Source organism: Mustelus asterias, chromosome 1 (assembly GCF_964213995.1).
Source record: "Mustelus asterias chromosome 1, sMusAst1.hap1.1, whole genome shotgun sequence".
Taxonomy (NCBI): domain Eukaryota; kingdom Metazoa; phylum Chordata; class Chondrichthyes; order Carcharhiniformes; family Triakidae; genus Mustelus; species Mustelus asterias.
Genome location: NC_135801.1, coordinates 180,722,199 through 180,742,710, shown reverse-complemented (window position 1 = coordinate 180,742,710; position 20,512 = coordinate 180,722,199). Strand labels below are relative to the sequence as shown.

General features: G+C 46.8%; 1 protein-coding gene across 7 annotated transcripts in view; it reads right to left on the bottom strand.

Moving 5' to 3' along the window:
- The window catches only part of LOC144504323 (catenin alpha-2), a 1,369,240-nt gene that overhangs the window by 182,023 nt on the left and 1,166,705 nt on the right, over nt 1-20,512 (bottom strand). For all 7 annotated transcript variants that reach the window (XM_078229613.1, XM_078229524.1, XM_078229870.1 and 4 more), the window contains one exon: nt 5,713-5,894. In XM_078229613.1, coding sequence (XP_078085739.1) covers nt 5,713-5,894 — 182 coding nt within the window. The remainder of the gene's footprint in view (nt 1-5,712; nt 5,895-20,512) is intronic.

The following is a 20,512-nucleotide window of genomic DNA, read 5'->3' as shown; positions in this document are numbered from 1 at the left end:
GGATAAACATATGGATGATATTGGAATAGTGTAGGTTAGATGGGCTTTAGATTGGTTTCACTGGTCGGCGCAACATCGAGGGCCGAAGGGCCTGTACTGCGCTGTAATGTTCTGTGTTCTATGTTCTAAGTCGATTAACTAATGGTCAGTGAAAAATTCATGGTTGCTCTGTAGGAGCTGCTATTTTGAAGTAGAAAGGGAACAGGGGCAGCTCCTCAATTGAAGCCTGATGTGTGGCAGAGTGAGGTAGACTGCGAGTTGACAGTGAGCAGCTTTTAAAAAGGCACTACTTCCCCAGTTTGGCAAACAAGCAGGCTAGTTAAAACATTTGGTGCCTCTACACTTTAATGCTAAGATGGAAGTCTTTTTCTTTTTAAACTGTCTCACATAAAAATGATTAAACAATTACAGAAGTACCAAAACTCATCCCTGTTACTTACAAACTGAACATCAAAAGTTGGGCACTATCTGTCACAACAGCTTTCGAGATATTTCTGTTAGCAAAGAGCGTAAAGAGGTATAACAGTGGGGACAGCTTCAAGGCTGTCATCTTATTCAGCTCACTGTCACTGTTCCAATAGTTTAGTGAAGATCTTTATTAGACCCATACTGCCACTTGAGTTGTCAATCAAACTGCATGGAGGAGGGAGGGAGACACTCATTATTTTAGGAATAGTTGCCTCATGCAGTGCTGGTTATTTTGGTTTCATTCCCAATCCCTACCTCCCCGCACCCCACTACATTCCCCTCCCAACCCTACACACAAACACACATACACACACACACATATACACACACATACATGCACACACACATATATACACACACATACATGCACACACACACATATACACACACATACATGCACACGCACACACATGCACACACACGCAGACACACACACACATGCACACGCACATACACACACACATACACACACACACGCGCACACACACATACACATGTGCACACATACACACGTACACACACGCACGCACACACATACACACACACACATGCAGACACGCACACATGCACACGCACATACACACACATACACACACACACACACGTGCACACACACACGTGCACACACACGTGCACACACACACGTGCACACACACACATACACACGCACACACACATACACACGCACACACACATACACACGTGCACACACATGTGCGCGCACACACACGCACACGCACACATACACATGTGCACACACACACGCCATTTGTGACAACTCAGCATTTCGTTGAGCTTCCATGGTGACTGTCAAAACCGATGTCTCATGGGGAGCTATTTTTTTGCAGCAAGAACTGTAACAGCAGGACAGAAGAAAAGTGAAGCAAGAGAAAAGCCAATTGAAACTCATTCATCTGGTATGCTCACCCTCACAGTTCACCAGCCAACCGCATTGTATTTTTTTTTGTCTCCACTATCCCTCACTGCATTACTTGTCACTCTGAGTCAAGGATAATATCCATTCACTTCTCCCTGATTTAAATTTAGCTTCTGAAGGTATTTGAAGCGTGGATTTTCACTCCGGTGCAGAGCTGTGCTGCCGACTGTACTGTCCTTTGGATCAATATTAAACCAAGGCCCCGGCTGCCTGTTTGAGTGGTTTCAGTGGATGTCAAAAATGCTGAGGAACTACCGGAAGAAGAGCAGGGATTTTTCACAGTCCTGGCCAACATTTCTCCTGAGCCAATGCATGGAATTTTCCCGTCCCGCCTGCCAAGGGTATCATAGCAGGCGGAACAGAACCATGCAAAGGTCCGGTGACCTCGGGCAGGATTTTCCGGTCTTGGGGAAAGCACGGCTTTCACCACACAAAAAACAACCACAGGGTAACTGCTCATTCGTCACATTAATGCTTCTAGGATCTTGATCATTTCCCCACCACACTTCAACTTTGGGGAAGCTTGACAAATACATGAAGGTGAAAGAAATAGGGAGGTAAGCCGATAGGGTGAATTGAAGAAAGGTGGAAGGAGGTTAGTGTGGAGCATAAACAACAGCATGGACTCGTTTTAAAACAAAACAATTCATTTACAGGATGTGGGTGTCGATGGCTGGGCCAGCGTTTATTGTCCATCCCTAGTTCATAGAATCTATAGTGCAGAAGGAGGCCATTTGGCCCATCTAGCCTGCACCAACAACAATCCCACCCAGGTCCCATCCCCATAACTCCACATATTTACACTCCTAATCCCCCTAGCACTGAGGGTCAATTTAACATGGCCAATCAAGCAAACTTGCACATCTTTGGACTGAGGGAGGAAACCGGAGCACCCGATGGAAACCCACGCAGACACGGGGAGAATGTGCAAACTCCACACAGGCAGTGACCCGGAATTGAACCCGGGTTCCTGGCGCTGTGAGGCTGCAGTGACCACTGTGCCACCGTGCTGCTTCTATATATTACTAACAGCTTTGATTCCACAAATACTTTGTACAATAGAATACAAAAATACTCTGATAGAGAAGCAAAGGGATTGTGAACAAACGCAGCAAAATAAAACATTGAAATGCTGACAGAAAGTCATCTCAGAGCTCTGTCCATTGATTCTGATCGAACAAGATCACACATGTTGCTGCTCAGGTTTGAAAGCTGAATGCCTTGGTGTATCTACTAGAAAGGTTGTAATGAATGGATCTTCAAAGCCAAGTACATTTCTGTACTGTCAGTTTTGAGGGTTTTGGTTAGCACACTTCCCTTTTATCCTGACAATCTGGATTTCACCTAAGCCAAAAAAAAGTATGTTCTTTCTTCCTGTGAGATGAAAGATGCCACGAGTGCAAGGAGCTCATGCACTTTGTCGCTGAAACAGACCTAATCAAAGTCACAATACCCAGAACATTACAGTCATTGCTGAGCCTATCACATAATACACGTGTATAACACTGCCTCGTCCATACAGCTTTGTTACAATGCATTCCCCTTTATTGGTTAACATTCCATATTGACTTGAAAGATCTTGGCGGCCAGATTTTTCCATTTGAGGCAGTACCGATCACAGGAGAGGGGATTTTTCACAGGGACAGGTTCTTAAATACCCCAGAGATGGGTCAGTCACCTTCTTTCTGGTGGTGGTGGTGGGGGTGGTGGGGGCGGGGGGGGGGTGGGGGGGGGGGGGGAGAGGGGTAAGAATGGAGATGTAAAGTGGGCCACAATCGGCACCCACCAAGTCTTAAAAATATAAGAGGAAACAGGGTTAGACAGGGTAGATGCAGGGAGGATGTTCCCAATGGTGGGGGAGTCCAGAACCAGGGGTCACAGTCTGAGGATTCGGGGTAGAACATTTAGGTTGGAGGTGAGGAGACATTTCTTCACCCAAAGAGTAGTGAGCCCTGTGGAATTCATTACCACAGGAAGGAGTTGATGCCAAACCATTGAATGTTCTGGGGAGAAAACAGGATTAGGCTATTGAGTTGGACGATCAGCCATGATCGTGATGAATGGCGGAGCAGGCTCGAAGGGCTGAATGGCCTCCTCCTGCCCATATCTTCTATGTTTCTATATATTCAAGAGGCAGCTAGATAGAGCACTTGGGATTAAGAGGATCAAAGGTTATGAGGAGAAAGCAGGATTAGGCTATTGAGTTGGATGATCAGCCATGATCATAATGAATGGTGGAGCAGGCTCGAAGGGCTGAATGGCCTCCTCCTGCTCCTATCTTCTATGTTTCTATGAAATTCATCTTCTTCAAAGTGACCAAGGCAAAATGGAGAGCTGGGAGCTGGGACAAGATAGGGAAAGGTTGCTTTGTCAAATTTCAATGCTATCCAGTAGCCTTTTCTTTTGGTCCAAACTTTTTTCAATCAAATTAAACTGTCTAAAGGGCTGCCACCCTTGTTGGAGGTGGTCAGCTTTATGGAGTTCCTACCAACCACCCGACCCCATAAAAATCTCAGGACTTCAGAGAGCAATCTCCTAATGAACTCCCTGATGGCCACAACGCACCTAATTAACAAGGTGGGTGGCCGCAACGCATCTAATTAACAAGGTGGGTGACTTCCACCCAACCCCTTCTCACACAACTACCCACCCCCATAATCCCCACCTCCCCCTCTTCTGTGGGCGGCATGGTGACACAGTGGTTAGCACTGCTGCCTCACAGCGCCAGGAACCCAAGTTTGATTCCTGGCTTGGGTCACTGTCTGTGCGGAGTCTGCACATTCTCCCCATGTCTGCGTGGGTTTCCTCCGGGTGCTCTGGATTCGTCCCACAGTCAGAAAGACGTGCTGGTTAGGTGCAGTGTCCATGCTAAATTCTCCCGCAGTGTACCCGAACAGGCACCAGAGTGTGGCAACTAGGGGATTTTCACAGTAACTTCATCGCAGTGTTAATGTAAGCCGACTTAAAAGTAAAGTTTTTTTGTTAGTCACAAGTAGGGCTGTTCAGGTCAATGCACCTAACCAGCACGTCTTTCAGACTGTGGGAGGAAACCCAAGCAGGCACGGGGTGAATGTGCAAACTCCACACAGTGACCCAAGCCGGGAATCGAACCCAGGTCCCCGGTGATGTGAGGCAGCAGTGCTAACAACTGCGCCACCGTGACACTACTTGCAACACTAATGAATAAATTAATTTAATTTAAAATTTCTCCAGGAAAGTCAGCAGAGCCGGGGGGAGACACTGGGGGCCCATACTCAGGCTGCTGGCACCAGTCTTTTGCTTCCCAGCTCTGTTCTATTGCAGCCCAGGATGGGAAAATCCAATCCCTTTAGTCCTTAATAGTCTCTTTAGTCTTTAATGCAGCCTTTGGTATAATGGTGCCTTCCAAAGTGATTGAGATTCCAAAGTACCACAAGTGAACACTAAATTACTTCTTTATGGCTGCCTCAGCCTACAATTATTAAAATATCCACTGAGATAATTAGAAGAACAGGTGGAGTGACATTTGATTTTGTGAAACCATAGGGTGGGATTTTACAGCCCTGTCGTGGTGGAGTGGGGGACGGGGGGAGGGTAGGGAATGTGCCAAGCTGCTCAAAACTCCATGGGCTTCAGTAGGACCGGGAAATCCCACCGGTGTGAAGGGCCAGAAAATTCCGCCTGTCGGTTTCATAGGGCAACTGAGAAATATATAATGTAACCAGACCAAATAACAAGGAGCCTTGTACAGGAGCAGTTCAAACTAGGAAACACACTCATGGGGTAAAACATGTTCTCGAAATTTTTCTCCCCATCTCAGGGCCACATTCTTAGCCAATGACTAAACTAAGGTCAAAGCAAAATATTGCGGATGCCGGAATCTGAAACAAAAAACAGAAAATGCTGGAGAATCTCAGCAGGTCTGACAGCATCTGTGGGGAGAGAATAGAGCCAACGTTTCGCGTGTGAATAACCCTCTGTCAGAGCTCTGATGAAGCGTCCACCAGACTCGAAACCTTGGCTCGATTCGCTCCCGACAGACACTGTCAGAGCTGCTGAGATTTTCCAGCATTTTCTGTTTTTTGTGACTGAACTAAGGTCAATATTCCAATGTACAGCACCACTGTGCCCACAATTGATCAAGTGCCTATTTGCTTCACTTGGTTAAAAATGGCCATTTAACACATATCTGGGTGACTGGGAGTAGTGCCCGCATACTTGGGACGTCTGTGCAGCAGTACGAACAGCATTCAGCTCTTTCTGATGCGTGCTGGCTGGGCACCTTCAGCTTATTTATTGTGACAGACACATTGCCCACATTCTCTTACCTGGTGAAATCGGTCATTTCCATCATAATCATACACATCTGCTTGGCCAGCACGATGATGTCGTTGCCGCTGTCATCCCACTTTGCCACCTCAGCGTCCAGCTTGTTTTTCTCCTGGTGGAAGCTCTCCACTTGCTCAGCAATCTTCGCCTTTTCCTCTTGGGGCAGCTGAGCCATGATGGCCTGTACCGAAGAAAAATTACCCGTGAAAATCAGTCCTGATAGCTTCCATAGAAACTAGAAGCAGGAGTAGGCCATTCGGCCCTTCAAGCCTGCTCCGCCATTCATTTTGATCATGGCTGATCATTGAATTCAATATTCTGATCCCCCCCATTCCTCCCATATCCCTTGATCCCTTTAGCCCCAAGAGCTATATCTAATTTCTTCTTGAAATCACACAATGTTTTGGCCTCAACTACATTCAGTGGTAGTGAATTCCACACATTCACCACCCTCTGGGTGAAGAAATTTCTCCTCACCTCAGTTCTAAAAGGTTTACCCCTTATCCTCAAACTATCTCCTTTACTTTTGGACTCCCCCACCATCGGGAACATTCTTTCTGAATCTACCCGGTCTAACCCTGTTAGAATTTTATAAGTTTCTATGAAATCCCCTCTCACTCTTCAGAACTCCAGTGAATATAATCTGAACCAACTTAGTCCCTCCTCATGACAGACCTGCCATCCCAGGAATCAGCCTGGTAAACCTTGGCTGTACTCCCTCTATAGCAAGGGCATTCTTCCTCAGATAAGGACATCAAAACTGCACACAATACTCCAGGTGTGGCCTCATCAAAGCCCTATATAATTGCAGCAAAACATCCCTATCCCAATACTTAAATCCTCTCACTATGAAGGCCAACATACCTACTGCCTGCTATACCTGTGCGCTTACTTTCAGCGACTGATCATGAGGACACCAAGGTCTCACTAAGACGTTTCCAACTCGTGCAAAGCCTGCATTCAAAATTTCTCCTCATAAAATATCGAGCTGCTCAAAAATCACCTTTTGTGACGTATTCCGATGGGATCCTGTCTGACCTTTCATGTGGATGTTAAAGATTGCATGACACTATTCAGAGTTCCTTCCTGAGGTCAATATCCACCTCTCAACAAATGTTAATAAAAATAGAGTATTTGATCATTTATCTCATCGTTGCTTGCGGAAGGTCGCCGTGTGCAAATTGTGCTTCCAACAGTATAACTGTGAGTGCTTTGGGTGACCTCGGGTCATGAAAAGCTTCAGATAAATGCAATCTCTTTCTGATATTCTTTACAATTCTGGCCCTTGACACTAAGGGACAATCTGTTGACAACAGAATTGGGATAAGTATGGGTCGGATTCTCCCACATTCCTGCCAGTGTGTTTGGTGATGGACCTAGTGGGAGAATATGGTGGCAGGTCCAGAAATCGGGCTCATGCTGGTGTGATTTTACAGTGGGATGATCCACTAGTGCCAACCATGCGCAGCTAAAAAACCCACCAGAGGCCTCATGATATTAGTTGGATCCCGTTAAAGTCCAACCCTTTCATCCCAGGGTCTTTGCCATGCCAGCAGGAAAACACACCAATGTGAACCACTTTTGGAACAACATGATGTGCCGATATCGGGACTCAGCTGAATAGTATCTGGGGCTGGAGTTCAGGGTGGAGGCCGCCCTCAATCCTGGACCCTAGACAATCAGAGCAGTGGATTTGGGCGTACATCTGTGAGCGGACCTTCCAGATTAGGGGCACAGTTCTCCCAAAACATTTCTAAGGCCGGAATTCTCCAATGTTGTTCGCCCCATCACCGCTGCCAGCGAGAATGAAGAATTTGGCGCTCAGCCAAATCATTATTCACAGAAGCGGGACGGGATAATCCCAGCCGTGGGCGAGGTCGGAGAATCCCAGCCACAGGCGAGATCAGAGAATTCCGTCTTAATGTGTTGTCTCCAGCAGGAAAACCCGGTGAGATTTCCATAGGGGGGTTTGGTGTGATTCAGTTCCCAATTCACCCATGTTTAGAAAATCTTTTGGAGCTTGAGGAGATTCTCCATAGAATCCATCGAATGCCGATAGTGCAGAAGGAGGCCATTCGGCCCATCAAGTCTGCACCGACTCTTCCACAGAGCACTTTCGGGGCCCCCCCACTTCAGGAGCCCCCCCCAGAATGTTCCCTCTGTATTGCATTGCTTCTGCCACACTGACTTCAGTGGCAATCATTTGGAGTTTGCTTCCTTACATAATATAAAGGTATGTGAGCCTAGAGTTAATACCGCACAAAATGCACCTATAAATTACCAATGAAAGCAGAGGTGATAAGATGTTATTTGGCAACAAATTTGATTATCTGAAACACTAGAAATGACTATTATCTTATGCCCTATAAAAAGTATATTAGGTTGACAAAGGATTTGCTGAGGTATAGTACGCAGCTTATAGCCTGCAGACAATCAAAACCAGAACTTTAACGAACAAATTCTGATAGCTTATGTAAGATTTAAAGATGGATCTATAGTGCATTTGAACCGAGAAACACCAGTGTTGGTAGCTTGCCATTCTTTTGATAGCTACTTTAATGATGGCTTTAATACATTTATTTTAAGTGGGTTAACGCCTGCTAAAACCACAGACAATGAATGTCATATGAAGGTGTTAGCCTTCATTCATTAATATTGCAAGTCCCAGGCTTCAGAACCTTCTACGGCAGATGCGAGGATAACTATGATGGGATTCGCTGGCACCCAATATTTAATTATTCAAAGTCACACTCACCCTTCACACCTGGCCTCATTGATCTACATTAGCTCCTAAAACCCCAGATGTCTCATAAATTTATAATTCCTATCTTTATGTTCAGATTTCTGCATTGCCTTGACCCTCCTCATCTCCATAAGCTTATTCAATCTTGCAATGCCCCTCCACACCCACTGCCTCCTAGTAAACAGTATCGCCAACGCTGTTGGGTGGTCCTGCAGTCTCCAGAAATTAAAACGAACGTCGTGGGAATTTCTCCGAACCCCCTTGTGAAAAATCAAATTGCCCGTGTTGATATTTTCTTTGAACACCGACCAGATTTCAATTTAGAAATGGGAGAAAGAACTTTTTGGGCAGGACAATCAGAGGCAGACCATCAAGTGATGAAACTGTCCAACTAAGACGAAACAGTTTGCTTAATTGGCACACCCTATCTATCACTGGTGAACCTTGGCAGCATCTACTAGATGCACAGCAGAAATAACATAAGAACTAGGAGCAGGAGTAGGCCATGTGGCTCCTCGAGCCTGCTCTGCCATTCAATAAGATCATGGCTGATCTTTTTGTGGACTCAGCTCCACTTACCCGCCTGCTCACCATAACCCTTAATTCCTTTACTGTTCAAAAATTTATCTATCCTTGCCTTAAAAACATTCAATGAGGTAGCCTCAACTGCTTCACTGGGCATAGATTCCATAGATTCACAATCCTTTGGGTGGAGTTCCTCCTCAACTCAGTCCTAAATCTGCTCCCCCTTATTTTGAGGCCATGCCCCTTAGTTCTGGTTTCACCCGCCAGTGGAAGCAATCTCCTTGCTTCTTTCTTATCTAATTCCTTCATAATTTTATCTGTTTCTATAAAATCCCCCCTCACTCATCTGAATTTCAATGAGTATAGTCCCTGTCTACTCAGTCTCTCCTCATAAGCCAACTCTCTCAACTCTGGAATCAACCTAGTGAATCTCCTCTGCACCCCCTCCAGTGCGAGTATACCCTTTCTCAAGTAACTTCACCAAGCCTCCTTCGACAGCACCTTCGATACCTGCGACCTCTACCACTTAGAAGGACAAGGGCAGCAGACGCATTGGAACACCATCACCTGCAAGTCCCAAGTCACACACCACCCTGACTTGGAAATATATCCAAAATCCTGGAACTCCCTTCCAAACATAATTGTGGGTGCATCTACAGCACATGGACTGCAGCAGTTCATAGAACATAGAACATAGAAAGCCACAGCACAAACAGGCCCTTCGGCCCACAAGTTGCGCCGATCACATCCCCACCTCTAGGCCTATCTATAGCCCTCAATCCCATTAAATCCCATGTACTCATCCAGAAGTCTCTTAAAAGACCCCAACGAGTTTGCCTCCACCACCACCGACGTCAGCCGATTCCACTCACCCACCACCCTCTGAGTGAAAAACTTACCCCTGACATCCCCCCTGTACCTACCCCCCAGCACCTTAAACCTGTGTCCTCTCGTAGCAACCATTTCAGCCCTTGGAAATAGCCTCTGAGAGTCCACCCTATCCAGACCCCTCAACATCTTGTAAACCTCTATCAGGTCACCTCTCATCCTTCGTCTCTCCAGGGAGAAGAGACCAAGCTCCCTCAACCTATCCTCATAAGGCATGCCCCCCAATCCAGGCAACATCCTTGTAAATCTCCTCTGCACCCTTTCAATGGCTTCAACATCTTTCCTGTAATGAGGTGACCAGAACTGCGCGCAGTACTCCAAGTGGGGTCTAACCAGGGTCCTATAAAGCTGCAGCATTATCTCCCGACTCCTAAACTCAATCCCTCGATTAATGAAGGCTAGTACGCCATACGCCTTCTTGACCGCATCCTCCACCTGCGAGGCCGATTTAAGAGTCCTATGGACCCGGACCCCAAGGTCCTTCTGATCCTCTACACTGCTAAGAATGGTACCCTTCATTTTATACTGCTGCTCCATCCCATTGGATCTGCCAAAATGGATCACTACACACTTATCCGGGTTGAAGTCCATCTGCCACTTCTCCGCCCAGTCTTGCATTCTATCTATGTCTCGCTGCAACTTCTGACATCCCTCCAAACTATCCACAACACCACCTACCTTGGTGTCGTCAGCAAACTTACCAACCCATCCCTCCACTTCCTCATCCAGGTCATTTATGAAAATGACAAACAGCAAGGGTCCCAGAACAGATCCCTGGGGCACTCCACTGGTCACTGACCTCCATGCAGAGAAAGACCCCTCCACAGCCACTCTCTGCCTTCTGCAGGCAAGCCAGTTCTGGATCCACAAGGCAACAGCCCCTTGGATCCCATGCCCTCTCACTTTCTCAAGAAGTCTTGCATGGGGGACCTTATCGAACGCTTTGCTGAAGTCCATATAGACCACATCCACCGCTCTTCCTTCGTCAATGTGCTTGGTCACATTTTCAAAGAACTCAACCAGGCTCGTAAGGCACGACCTGCCCCTGACAAAGCCGTGCTGACTACTTTTGATCATACTAAACTTCTCTAGATGATCATAAATCCTGTCTCTCAGGATCCTCTCCATCAACTTACCAACCACTGAGGTTAGACTCACCGGTCGGTAATTTCCCGGGCTGTCCCTGTTCCCTTTCTTGAATATAGGGACCACATCCGCAATCCTCCAATCCTCCGGAACCTCTCCCGTCTCCATCGACGATGCAAAGATCATCGCCAAAGGCTCCGCAATCTCCTCCCTCGCCTCCCACAGTAACCTGGGGTACATCCCATCCGGTCCCGGCGACTTACCAACCTTGATGCCATTCAATAGTTCCAACAGTTTTTTTTTAACTGGTCGGTGCAACATCGTGGGCCGAAGGGCCTGTTCTGCGCTGTAATGTTCTATGTTCTATGTTCTATGTTCTAACACATCCTCTTTCTTTATGTCCACATGCTCGATCCTTTCTGTCCTCCGCAATCCAGCAGTACAACCACCCAGATCCCTTTCCACCGTGAATACCGAGGTAAAGTATTCATTAAGCAGCTCCGCCATTTCTAACGGTTCCGCACAAACTTTTCCCCCTTCACCTTTTAAGGGTCCTATGCCTTCACATCTCATCCTTTTACTCTTGACATATTTGTAGAAAGCCTTGGGATTCTCCTTAATCTTACCCGCCAAGGTCTTCTCATGACCCCTTCTCGCTCTCCTAATTTCCTTCTTAAGCTCCTTCCTACATCGCGTATACTCCTCTAAATCCTTAACACCTCCTAGCTCTCTGAACCTTCTGTACGCCTCTCTTTTCTTATTCACCAGGTTCATCACAACCTTCGTGCACCACGGTTCCCGTACCCTACCAACACCCCCCTGTCTCATCGGAACGTTGTCATGCAGAGCTCCAGACAAACATTCCTTGAAAATCCTCCACTTTCCTTCGGTACTTTTCCCCAAGAATGCCTCCTTCCAATTTACCCGTCTAATTTCCTCCCTGATGACACTGTATTTCCCTTTACTCCAGAGAAACACTTTCCTAGCCTGCCTGACCCTATCTCTTTCCAATGCTATCGTGAAGGAGATAGAATTATGATCGCTATCCCCAAGATGCTCACCCACCGAGAGATCCTCCACCTGTCCAGGTTCATTAGCCAGCACCAGATCAAGAACAGCCTCTCCTCTAGTAGGCTTATCCACATACTGTGTCAGGAAACTCTCCTGGACACACCTAACAAACTCCTCTCCATCCAAACCCCTAGCCCTAGGGATATTCCAATCTATGTTTGGGAAATTAAAATCTCCCATCACGACAACTCTGTTATTCCTACATCTCTCCAGGATCTGTTTCCCCATCTGCTCCTCAACATCTCTGTTACTATTGGGCGGCCTATAGAAAACACCCAGCAAAGTTACCGACCCCTTCCTGTTCCTAACCTCCACCCACAGAGATTCCGTAGTCAGTCCCTCCACGGCGTCCACCTTCTCTACAGCCGTGACACTATCCCTGATCAACAGTGCCACTCCTCCCCCTCTCTTGCCTCCCTCCCTGTCCTTCCTGAAACATCTAAAACCCGGCACCTGAAGCACCCAGTCCTGTCCCTGAGACATCCAAGTCTCCGTAATGGCCACCACATCACAATTCGAAGCAGCAATCCACGCTCCAAGCTCATCCACTTTATTCACTACACTCCTGGCATTAAAATAGACACATCTCAGACCTTCAGCCTGAGCACTTCCCTTCTCCCTCACTCGTCTAACCTCCCTCTTACCCTGTCTACATTCCTTATCTATTTGCGAGCTAACCTCCTCGCTCTCAGTCCCCTCATTTCGATTCCCTCCCCCCAACCTTTCTAGTTTCAAGAATGCTATTCATCTCAATCTTTTCAAGGGCAATTATCAAGGGCTTTATAACGGAGCATTTAGAAAGCAGTGGCCGGATCAGACAGTCAGCATGGATTTATGAAGGGGAAATCATGCTTGACAAATCTGTTGGAATTCTTTGAAGATTTAACTCGTCGAGTTAACAAGGGGGAACCAGTCGATGTGTATATTTGGACTTTCAGAAAGCGTCTGACAAAGTCCCGCACAAGAGATTATCGTGCAAGATTAAAGCGCATGGGATTGGGGGAAGTGTATTGAGATGGACAGAAAACTGGTTGGCAGAGAGGAAACAAAGAGTAGGAATTAATGGGTGCTTTTTAAATTGGCAGGCAGTAACTGGTGGAGTGCCACAGGGATCGGTGCTGGGACCCCAGCTATTCACAATATATATTAATGATTTGGATGAGGAAACAAAATGTAACATCTCAAAGTTTGCAGATGATACCAAGTTGGGTGGGAGGGTGAACTGTGACAAGGATGCAGAGATCCTTCAGAATGATCTGGACAGGTTGGGTGAGTGGGCTAATCAACAGCAGATGCAGTATAATTTGGATAAGTGTGAGGTTATTCACTTTGGAAGCAAAAACAAGGGGGCAGATTACTATCTGAAGGGCTGTAAATTGGGAGAGGAGAGTGTGCAGCAGGACTTGGGTGTCCTTGTGCACCAGTCACTGAAGGTAAGCATGCAGGTGCAACAGGTGTTAAAGAAGGCAAATGGCATGTTGGCCTTCATTGTGAGAGGTGTTGAGTATAGGAACAGGGATGTGTTGTTGCAATTAGACAGGGCCCTAGTGAGGCCACATCTAAAGTATTGTGTGCAATTTTGATCTCCTTTTCTCAGGAAGGATGTAGATTATCAGGCCCTGGGGATTTATCTGCCTTCAATCCCATCAACTTTCCCAATACCATTTCTCTATGAATATTGATCTCCCTCAGTTCTTCCCTCTCACTAAATCTTACATTCTCCAACATTTCTGGCATCTGATTTGTGTCCTCTTTTGTGAAGACAGAACCAAAGTATGTATTCGGTTGCTCGGCCATTTCTTTGTCCCCTATTATACATTCCCCCGTCTTTTCTGTAGGGGACCTACATTTGTCTTCACCAACCTCTTTCTCTTCACATATCTTTAGAAACTCTAAGTGTCAGTCTTTATGTTTCCTGCAAACTTACTTTTGTACTGTATTTTCATGGTCATCATTACTAAGACCAGCTTATATTACATAGAACAAACATGGAACATGGAATAGTACAGCACAGGAACAGGCCCTTCAGCCCACAATATTGTGCCGAACATGATGCCATATTAAATAATCCCTTCTGCCTGCCCTTGGTCCATGTCCCTCTATTCCTTACATATTCATGTGCTTATCTAAAAGGCCCTTAAATGCCCCATCATATCTGCCTGCATCACCACCACCCCTGGCAGTATGTTCCAGACACCTACCACTCTCGGTGTAAAAAAACTTGCACCTCACATCTCCTTTGAACTTTCCCCCTCTCACCTAAAGTGCATGCCCCCTAGATTTAGACATTTCAACTCCAGGAAAAAGATTCTGACTGTCAACCCTATCTATGCTTCTCATAATTTTAGAGACTTTTATCAGGCCGTATTCCAGGTTTATTAATTGAATTTGAATTCCATCAGCTGCAGTGGTGGGACTTGAACCCATATCCCCAGAACATTAGTCTCCCTCCCTGGATTCCTAGTGCAGGGACAATTGCCACTACACCACCATCTGCCTCTTTATAGCCCTGTCTGCTTTAAGCCACCGCGGCACGGTAGCACAGTGGGGCGGCACGGTAGCACAGTGGGGCGGCACGGTAGCACAGTGGGGCGGCACGGTAGCACAGTGGGGCGGCACGGTAGCACAGTGGGGCGGCACGGTAGCACAGTGGTTAGCACTGCTGCTTCACAGCTCCAGGGTCCCAGGTTCGATTCCTGGCTCGGGTCACTGTCTGTGTGGAGTTTGCACATTCTCCTCGTGTCTGTGTGGGTTTCCTCCGGGTGCTCCGGTTTCCTCCCACAGTCCAAAGATGTGCGGGTTAGGTTGATTGGCCAGGTTAAAAATTGCCCCTTAGAATCCTGAGATGTGTAGGTTAGAGGGATTAGCGGGTAAATATGTGGGGGTAGGGCCTGGGTGGGATTGTGGTCGGTGCAGACTCGATAGGCCGAATGGCCTCCTTCTGCACTGTAGGGTTTCTATGTTTCTATGTTTCTCCCACTCTCTGGAATATCCTTTCAAAATCACCTGCCTTTTCAACTCCCTCTCCACCTTGAAAAACCTTTTTAAAACCCATTACTTTGAGCAAATTTTGACCCCCTTTTCCTCTTATCGCATGTCGATTATTGTCCAATTTTTGTTCTGCTACCGTGAAGGACCTTGGAACGTTTTCCACATTCAAGGCATTTTTATAAAGTGTGCTGCTAATGCATATTATTTCCACACTGTATAATTTACATTTGTTCAGCCTCTGAGACAACATTCATCATTGCCGATTCTTGCTCCATATATTTAGCATAATAAACTGTACCAAACATGCAGACTCCTGCAGAGGAGCTGGAATTACTGCATTAAATTAAATGAGACACGTCTCTTACATCTAACCTCATTTTAACTTTTCCGTTCTGACTTTATTATTTGTTCCACTGAACAAACTGTTGATTTCTTTCATGCAAATCTTCTCCAATGCAAACTGGCTGCCACTCATGGTTGGTTAACCCTATTGAATATGTATTGCATCAAAAAGTTAGACAAATCCTGGGTATACAATTAAAAGCTGGCCTTCTGTCCATCATGTTTGTGACATAAATGATAACCATGAACCAACCTGTCAAACCTTACTCGCCTCTGTATTCCACATTTCTCTTCCTAAACCAACACTCGGCAGTCCCCACCACTGACATTCTTCCCCTTTACCCCAGACAGCCATTTGTATTGGGCAGATGGTCTTGAACAGCTGTCGTTTTGCCAGCTGTGGCTAGTTGGGAATACGCTCCCCGCTGAGCAAAAAGGTTGGAGGTTCGAGTCCCACTTTAAAGATTTGAGCACACGTTTCCAGCACAGTACTGACAGAGTGCTGTGTTGTTGGAGGTGCCAGCTTTTGGATGAGACTTGGAACCAAGGCCTCGGCTGTCCACTTAGGGTGAACATAACAGATCCCATAACACTGTGTTGAAGCATTGGAAAAGTATAGGCAACTGAATGAAAACCAGGATAGAGTTGTTAAAAGCTAGTCATGACTAACCTCATGGAGTTTATTGATGAAGTAACAAGGCAGTTTAATTTAAAATTTATTTATTAGTGTCACAAGTCAGCTTACATTAACACTCAATTAAGTTACTGTGAAAACCCCTAGTCGCTACACTCCGGCGCCTGTTCGGGTCAATGCACCTAACCAGCACGTCTTTTGGTCTGTGGAAGGAAACCGGAGCACCCGGAGGAAACCCACGCAGACACGGGGAGAACATGCAGACTCCACACAGACAGTGACCCAAGCTGGGAATCAAATCCAGGTCCCTGGCGCTGTGAGGCAGCAGTGCTAACCACTGTGCATGGTTAGGTACACTGAGGGAGAATTTAGAACAACGAACAAAGAAAAGTACATCATTGGAACAGGTCCTTCGGCCTTCCAAGCATGTGCCGATCACAGTACCCTAACTAAACTAAAGAAAATCCTCTGCCCTTACTCGGTCCATATCCCTCTATACCCTCCCTATTCATGATGCCTCTTAAATGTTGCTAATGTGCCTTCTTCCACCACCTCCTCTGGGAGCATGTTCCAAGCACCCACCACTCTCTGCGTGAAAAACATCCCCCACACATCTCCCTTGAACTTTCCCCCTCTCACCTTGAGGAAAGGAGAGGACAAAAATATGTAGAGGGACAGGTAGTATTGTGAGGAAGCAGGGGGGCTGCAGAAGGACTTGGACAGGTTAGGAGAATGGGCAAAGAAGTGGCAGATGGAATACAATGTGGAAAAGTGTGAGGCTATGCACTTTGGAAGGAGGAATGGAGGCATAGACTATTTTCTAAATTGGAAAATGCTTAGGAAATCAGAAACACAAAGGGACTTGGGAGTCATTGTTCAAGATTTTCTTAAGTTAACGTACAGGTTCAGTCGGCAGTTAGGAGGGCAAATGCAATGTTAGCATTCATGTCGAGAGGGCTAGAATACAAGAGCAGGGATGTGCTTCTGAGGCTGTATAAGGCTCTTGTCAGACCCCATTTGAAGTATTGTGAGCAGTTTTGGGCCCATATCTAAGGGAGGATGTGCTGGCCTTGGAAAGGGTCCAGAGGAGGTTCACAAGAATGATCCCTGGAATGAAGAACTTGTCGTATGAGGAATGGTTGAGGACTCTGGGTCTGTACTTGTTGGAGTTTAGAAGGATGAGGGGGGATCTTATTGAGACTTGCAGGATACTGCGAGGCCTGGATAGAGTGGAGGTGGAGAGGATGTTTCCACTAGTAGGAAAAACTAGAACCAGAGGGCACAAGGCTAATGGGACGATTCTTTGAAACAGACATGAGGAAGAATTTCTTCAGTCAGAGAGTGGTGAATCTGTGGAACTCTTTGCCGCAGAAGGCTATGGAGGCCAGGTCATTGAGTGTCTTTAAGATAGAGACAGATAGGTTCTTGATTAATAAAGGGGATTAGGGTTTATGGGGAAAAGGCAGGAGAATGGGGATGAGAAAAATATCAGCCATGATTGAATGGTGGAGCAGACTTGATGGGCCGAGTGGCCTAATTCTGCTCCTATGTCTTATGGTCAATGTAACTAACCAGCATGTCTTTTGGACTGTGGGCGGCACGGTAGCACAGTGGTTAGCACTGCTGCTTCACAGCTCCAGGGACCTGGGTTCGATTCCCAGCTTGGGTCACTGTCTGTGTGGAGTTTGCACATTCTCCTCGTGTCTGCGTGGGTTTCCTCCGGGTGCTCCGGTTTCCTCCCACAGTCCAAAGATGTGCGGTTTAGGTTGATTGGCCATGCTAAAATTGCCCCTTAGTGTCTTGAGATGTGTAGGTTAGAGGGATTAGTGGGTAAAATATGTCGGGATATGGGGGTTGGGCCTGGGTGGGATTGTGGTCGGTGCAGACTCGATGGGTCGAATGGCCTCTTTCTGTACTGTAGGGATTCTATGATTCAAAAAAAAGAGGAAACCCACGCAGACACGGGGAGAATGTGCAGACTCCGCACAGACAGTGACCCAAGCCGGGAATCAAACCTGGGTCCTTGGTGCTGTGAGACAGCAGTGCTAACCATTGTACCACCCTGACAGTGCAGTTGATTTGTATTAAAGTATCACAGAATAGATTTATCAGCAAAGCAGAAACCCAAGGGGTTAAATGGACAGCAGTTTGTGGGTACGAAATTAGCTATGGGACAAGAAAGCAGAGAGCAATGATGAATATTTTTCAGCTTGGATGGAGGAATACTGTGATGTTCCCCAGGGATCAGTATTGGACCACTGGACTTGTTGAAATATATATTAATGATCTTGGCTTGAGAGCACAGAGGATAACTTCAAAATTTGCTGATAACATGAAACTCAGAAGTGCAGTAAACAAGAAGGAGGATAGAAACAGATAACATGGATAAAATGGGTAATAAGTATTGGTGTAGCCAAAGTCACCCATATCCCATGAACAAATATAAACAAAATTGTCAAAAATAGAAGATGATGGCTCGTAACTTCCTGGCTCCCCAGCATTGGATTTTGGGAGTACCCCAGAAATATGCTGGGGAATCCTTCTTGCAAGTTCCCAGATAAGCCTTTACACAGCAATTGGGGCGGCACGGTGGCACAGTGGTTAGCACTGCGGCCTCACAGCGCCAGGGCCCTTGGGTTCGATTCCCAGCTTGGGTCACTGTCTGTGTGGAGTTTGCACATTCTCTCCGTGTCTGCGTGGGTTTCCTCCGGGTGCTCCAGTTTCCTCCCACAGTCTGAAAGATGTGCTGGTTAGATGCATTGACCCAGAACGGGCACTGGAATGTGGCACTAGGGGAATTTCACAGTAACTTCATTGCAGTATTAATGTAAGCTTTACTTGTGATTAATAAACTTTAAATTGTCCAGAACTGCAAACTTGTCCTGGGCAATTGTGTTGGGCTGGGAGCCATTCAACAAAGCAATTTAAATAATTATCTTCAGAGGGTTCTGCCGATTTTACACGATTAGTTACTCTGAAAGACTTAGAAGAAACAAAACAACTAATTTCAGCATAAGTATTTCAAATACCCAGACCGAGCCATGCGTGGGACACCGCCCCCCCCATTCAACTAATCAATCCCCAGGGTATTCTCAACACCGCCCCCACCCCTAACCGCATGAGATTATGTCGTCTTCTGACCTTCGAACCCAACTTCCCACTCCAACTCGCCCTCCCAGTGTGGACCTGATACCCCCCAACCTCCCAAGCAGACCTGCCCTGAACCGCCCCACTGCTTCCCCTTGGCCCAACAATACCTATCTTCTTTTGTACCAGGAGAGGGTTTTCACCCAGATTCCCATTGACTCCAGCTTTGAAAGGGCTCCTTGATGCCATACCTTCCAGTGCCTAGCTTGACGCTGGGTGGTCCGTATGGTTTGATTCCTTGAGACACTTCAGTGGTTTGATGCAACAGAGTATGATTACAAAGGATATACTGCAGAGTAACAAGCCATTGCACCCAACCTGGTGATGCCGGGACGGCACGGTGGCACAGTGGTTAGCGCTGCTGCCACATAGTGCCAGGGACCGAGGTTCAATTCCCAGCTTGGGTCACCGTTTGTGTGGAGTCTGCATGTTCTCTCCATGTCTGCATGGGTTTCCTCCAGGTGCTCTGGTTTCCTCCCGCAGTCAAAGATGTGAGAGTGAGCTAAATTGCCCCTTAGTATCAGGGGGACTAGCTCGATTAAATGCATGGGGTTACGGGAATAAGGTGGAGTTGTGGTCGGTGCAGACTCGATGGACCAAATAGCCTCCTTCTGCACTATAGGGATTCTCTGATTCTTATGTTCCACTCAAGAATGGCTGGTGGAAGCAGATTCAGGAAAAACATTCAAAAGAGAGTAGGGCAGCATGGCGGCACAGTGGTTAGCACTGCTGCCTCACAGCACCAGGGACCTGGGTTCAATTCCCGGCTTGGGTCACTGTCTGTGTGGAGTCTGCACATTCTCCCTGTGTCTGCGTGGGTTTCCTCCGGGTGCTCCAGTTTCCTCCCACTGTCCAAAGATGTGCAGCTTAGGTGAATTGGCCATGCTAAATTCTCCCTCAGTGTACCCGAACAGGCGCTGGAATGTGGCGACTAGGGGATTTTCACAGTAACTTCATTGCAGTGTTAATGTAAGCCTACTTCTGACTAATCATAGAATCATAGAATCTTACAGTGCAGAAAGAGGCCATTCGGCCCAGCGAGTCTGCACCGACCACAATCCCACCCAGACCATATCCCCATATCCTTACATATTTACCCACCGATCCCTCTAACCTATGCATCCCGGGACACTAAAGGGCAATTTAGAATGGCCAATCAACCTAGCCCTTGCATCTTTGGACTGTGGGAGGAAACCCATGTAGGCACAGGGAGAATGTGCAAACTCCGCACAGACAGTGACCCGAGCCGGGATTCGAACCCAGGTCCCTGGAGCTGTGAAGCAGCAGTGCTAACCACTGTGCTACCTCCGCCCACCCCATCCCCATCCACTGCCTTCCACCTTCGTAAAGTGTGGCATTGAATTACTAAATG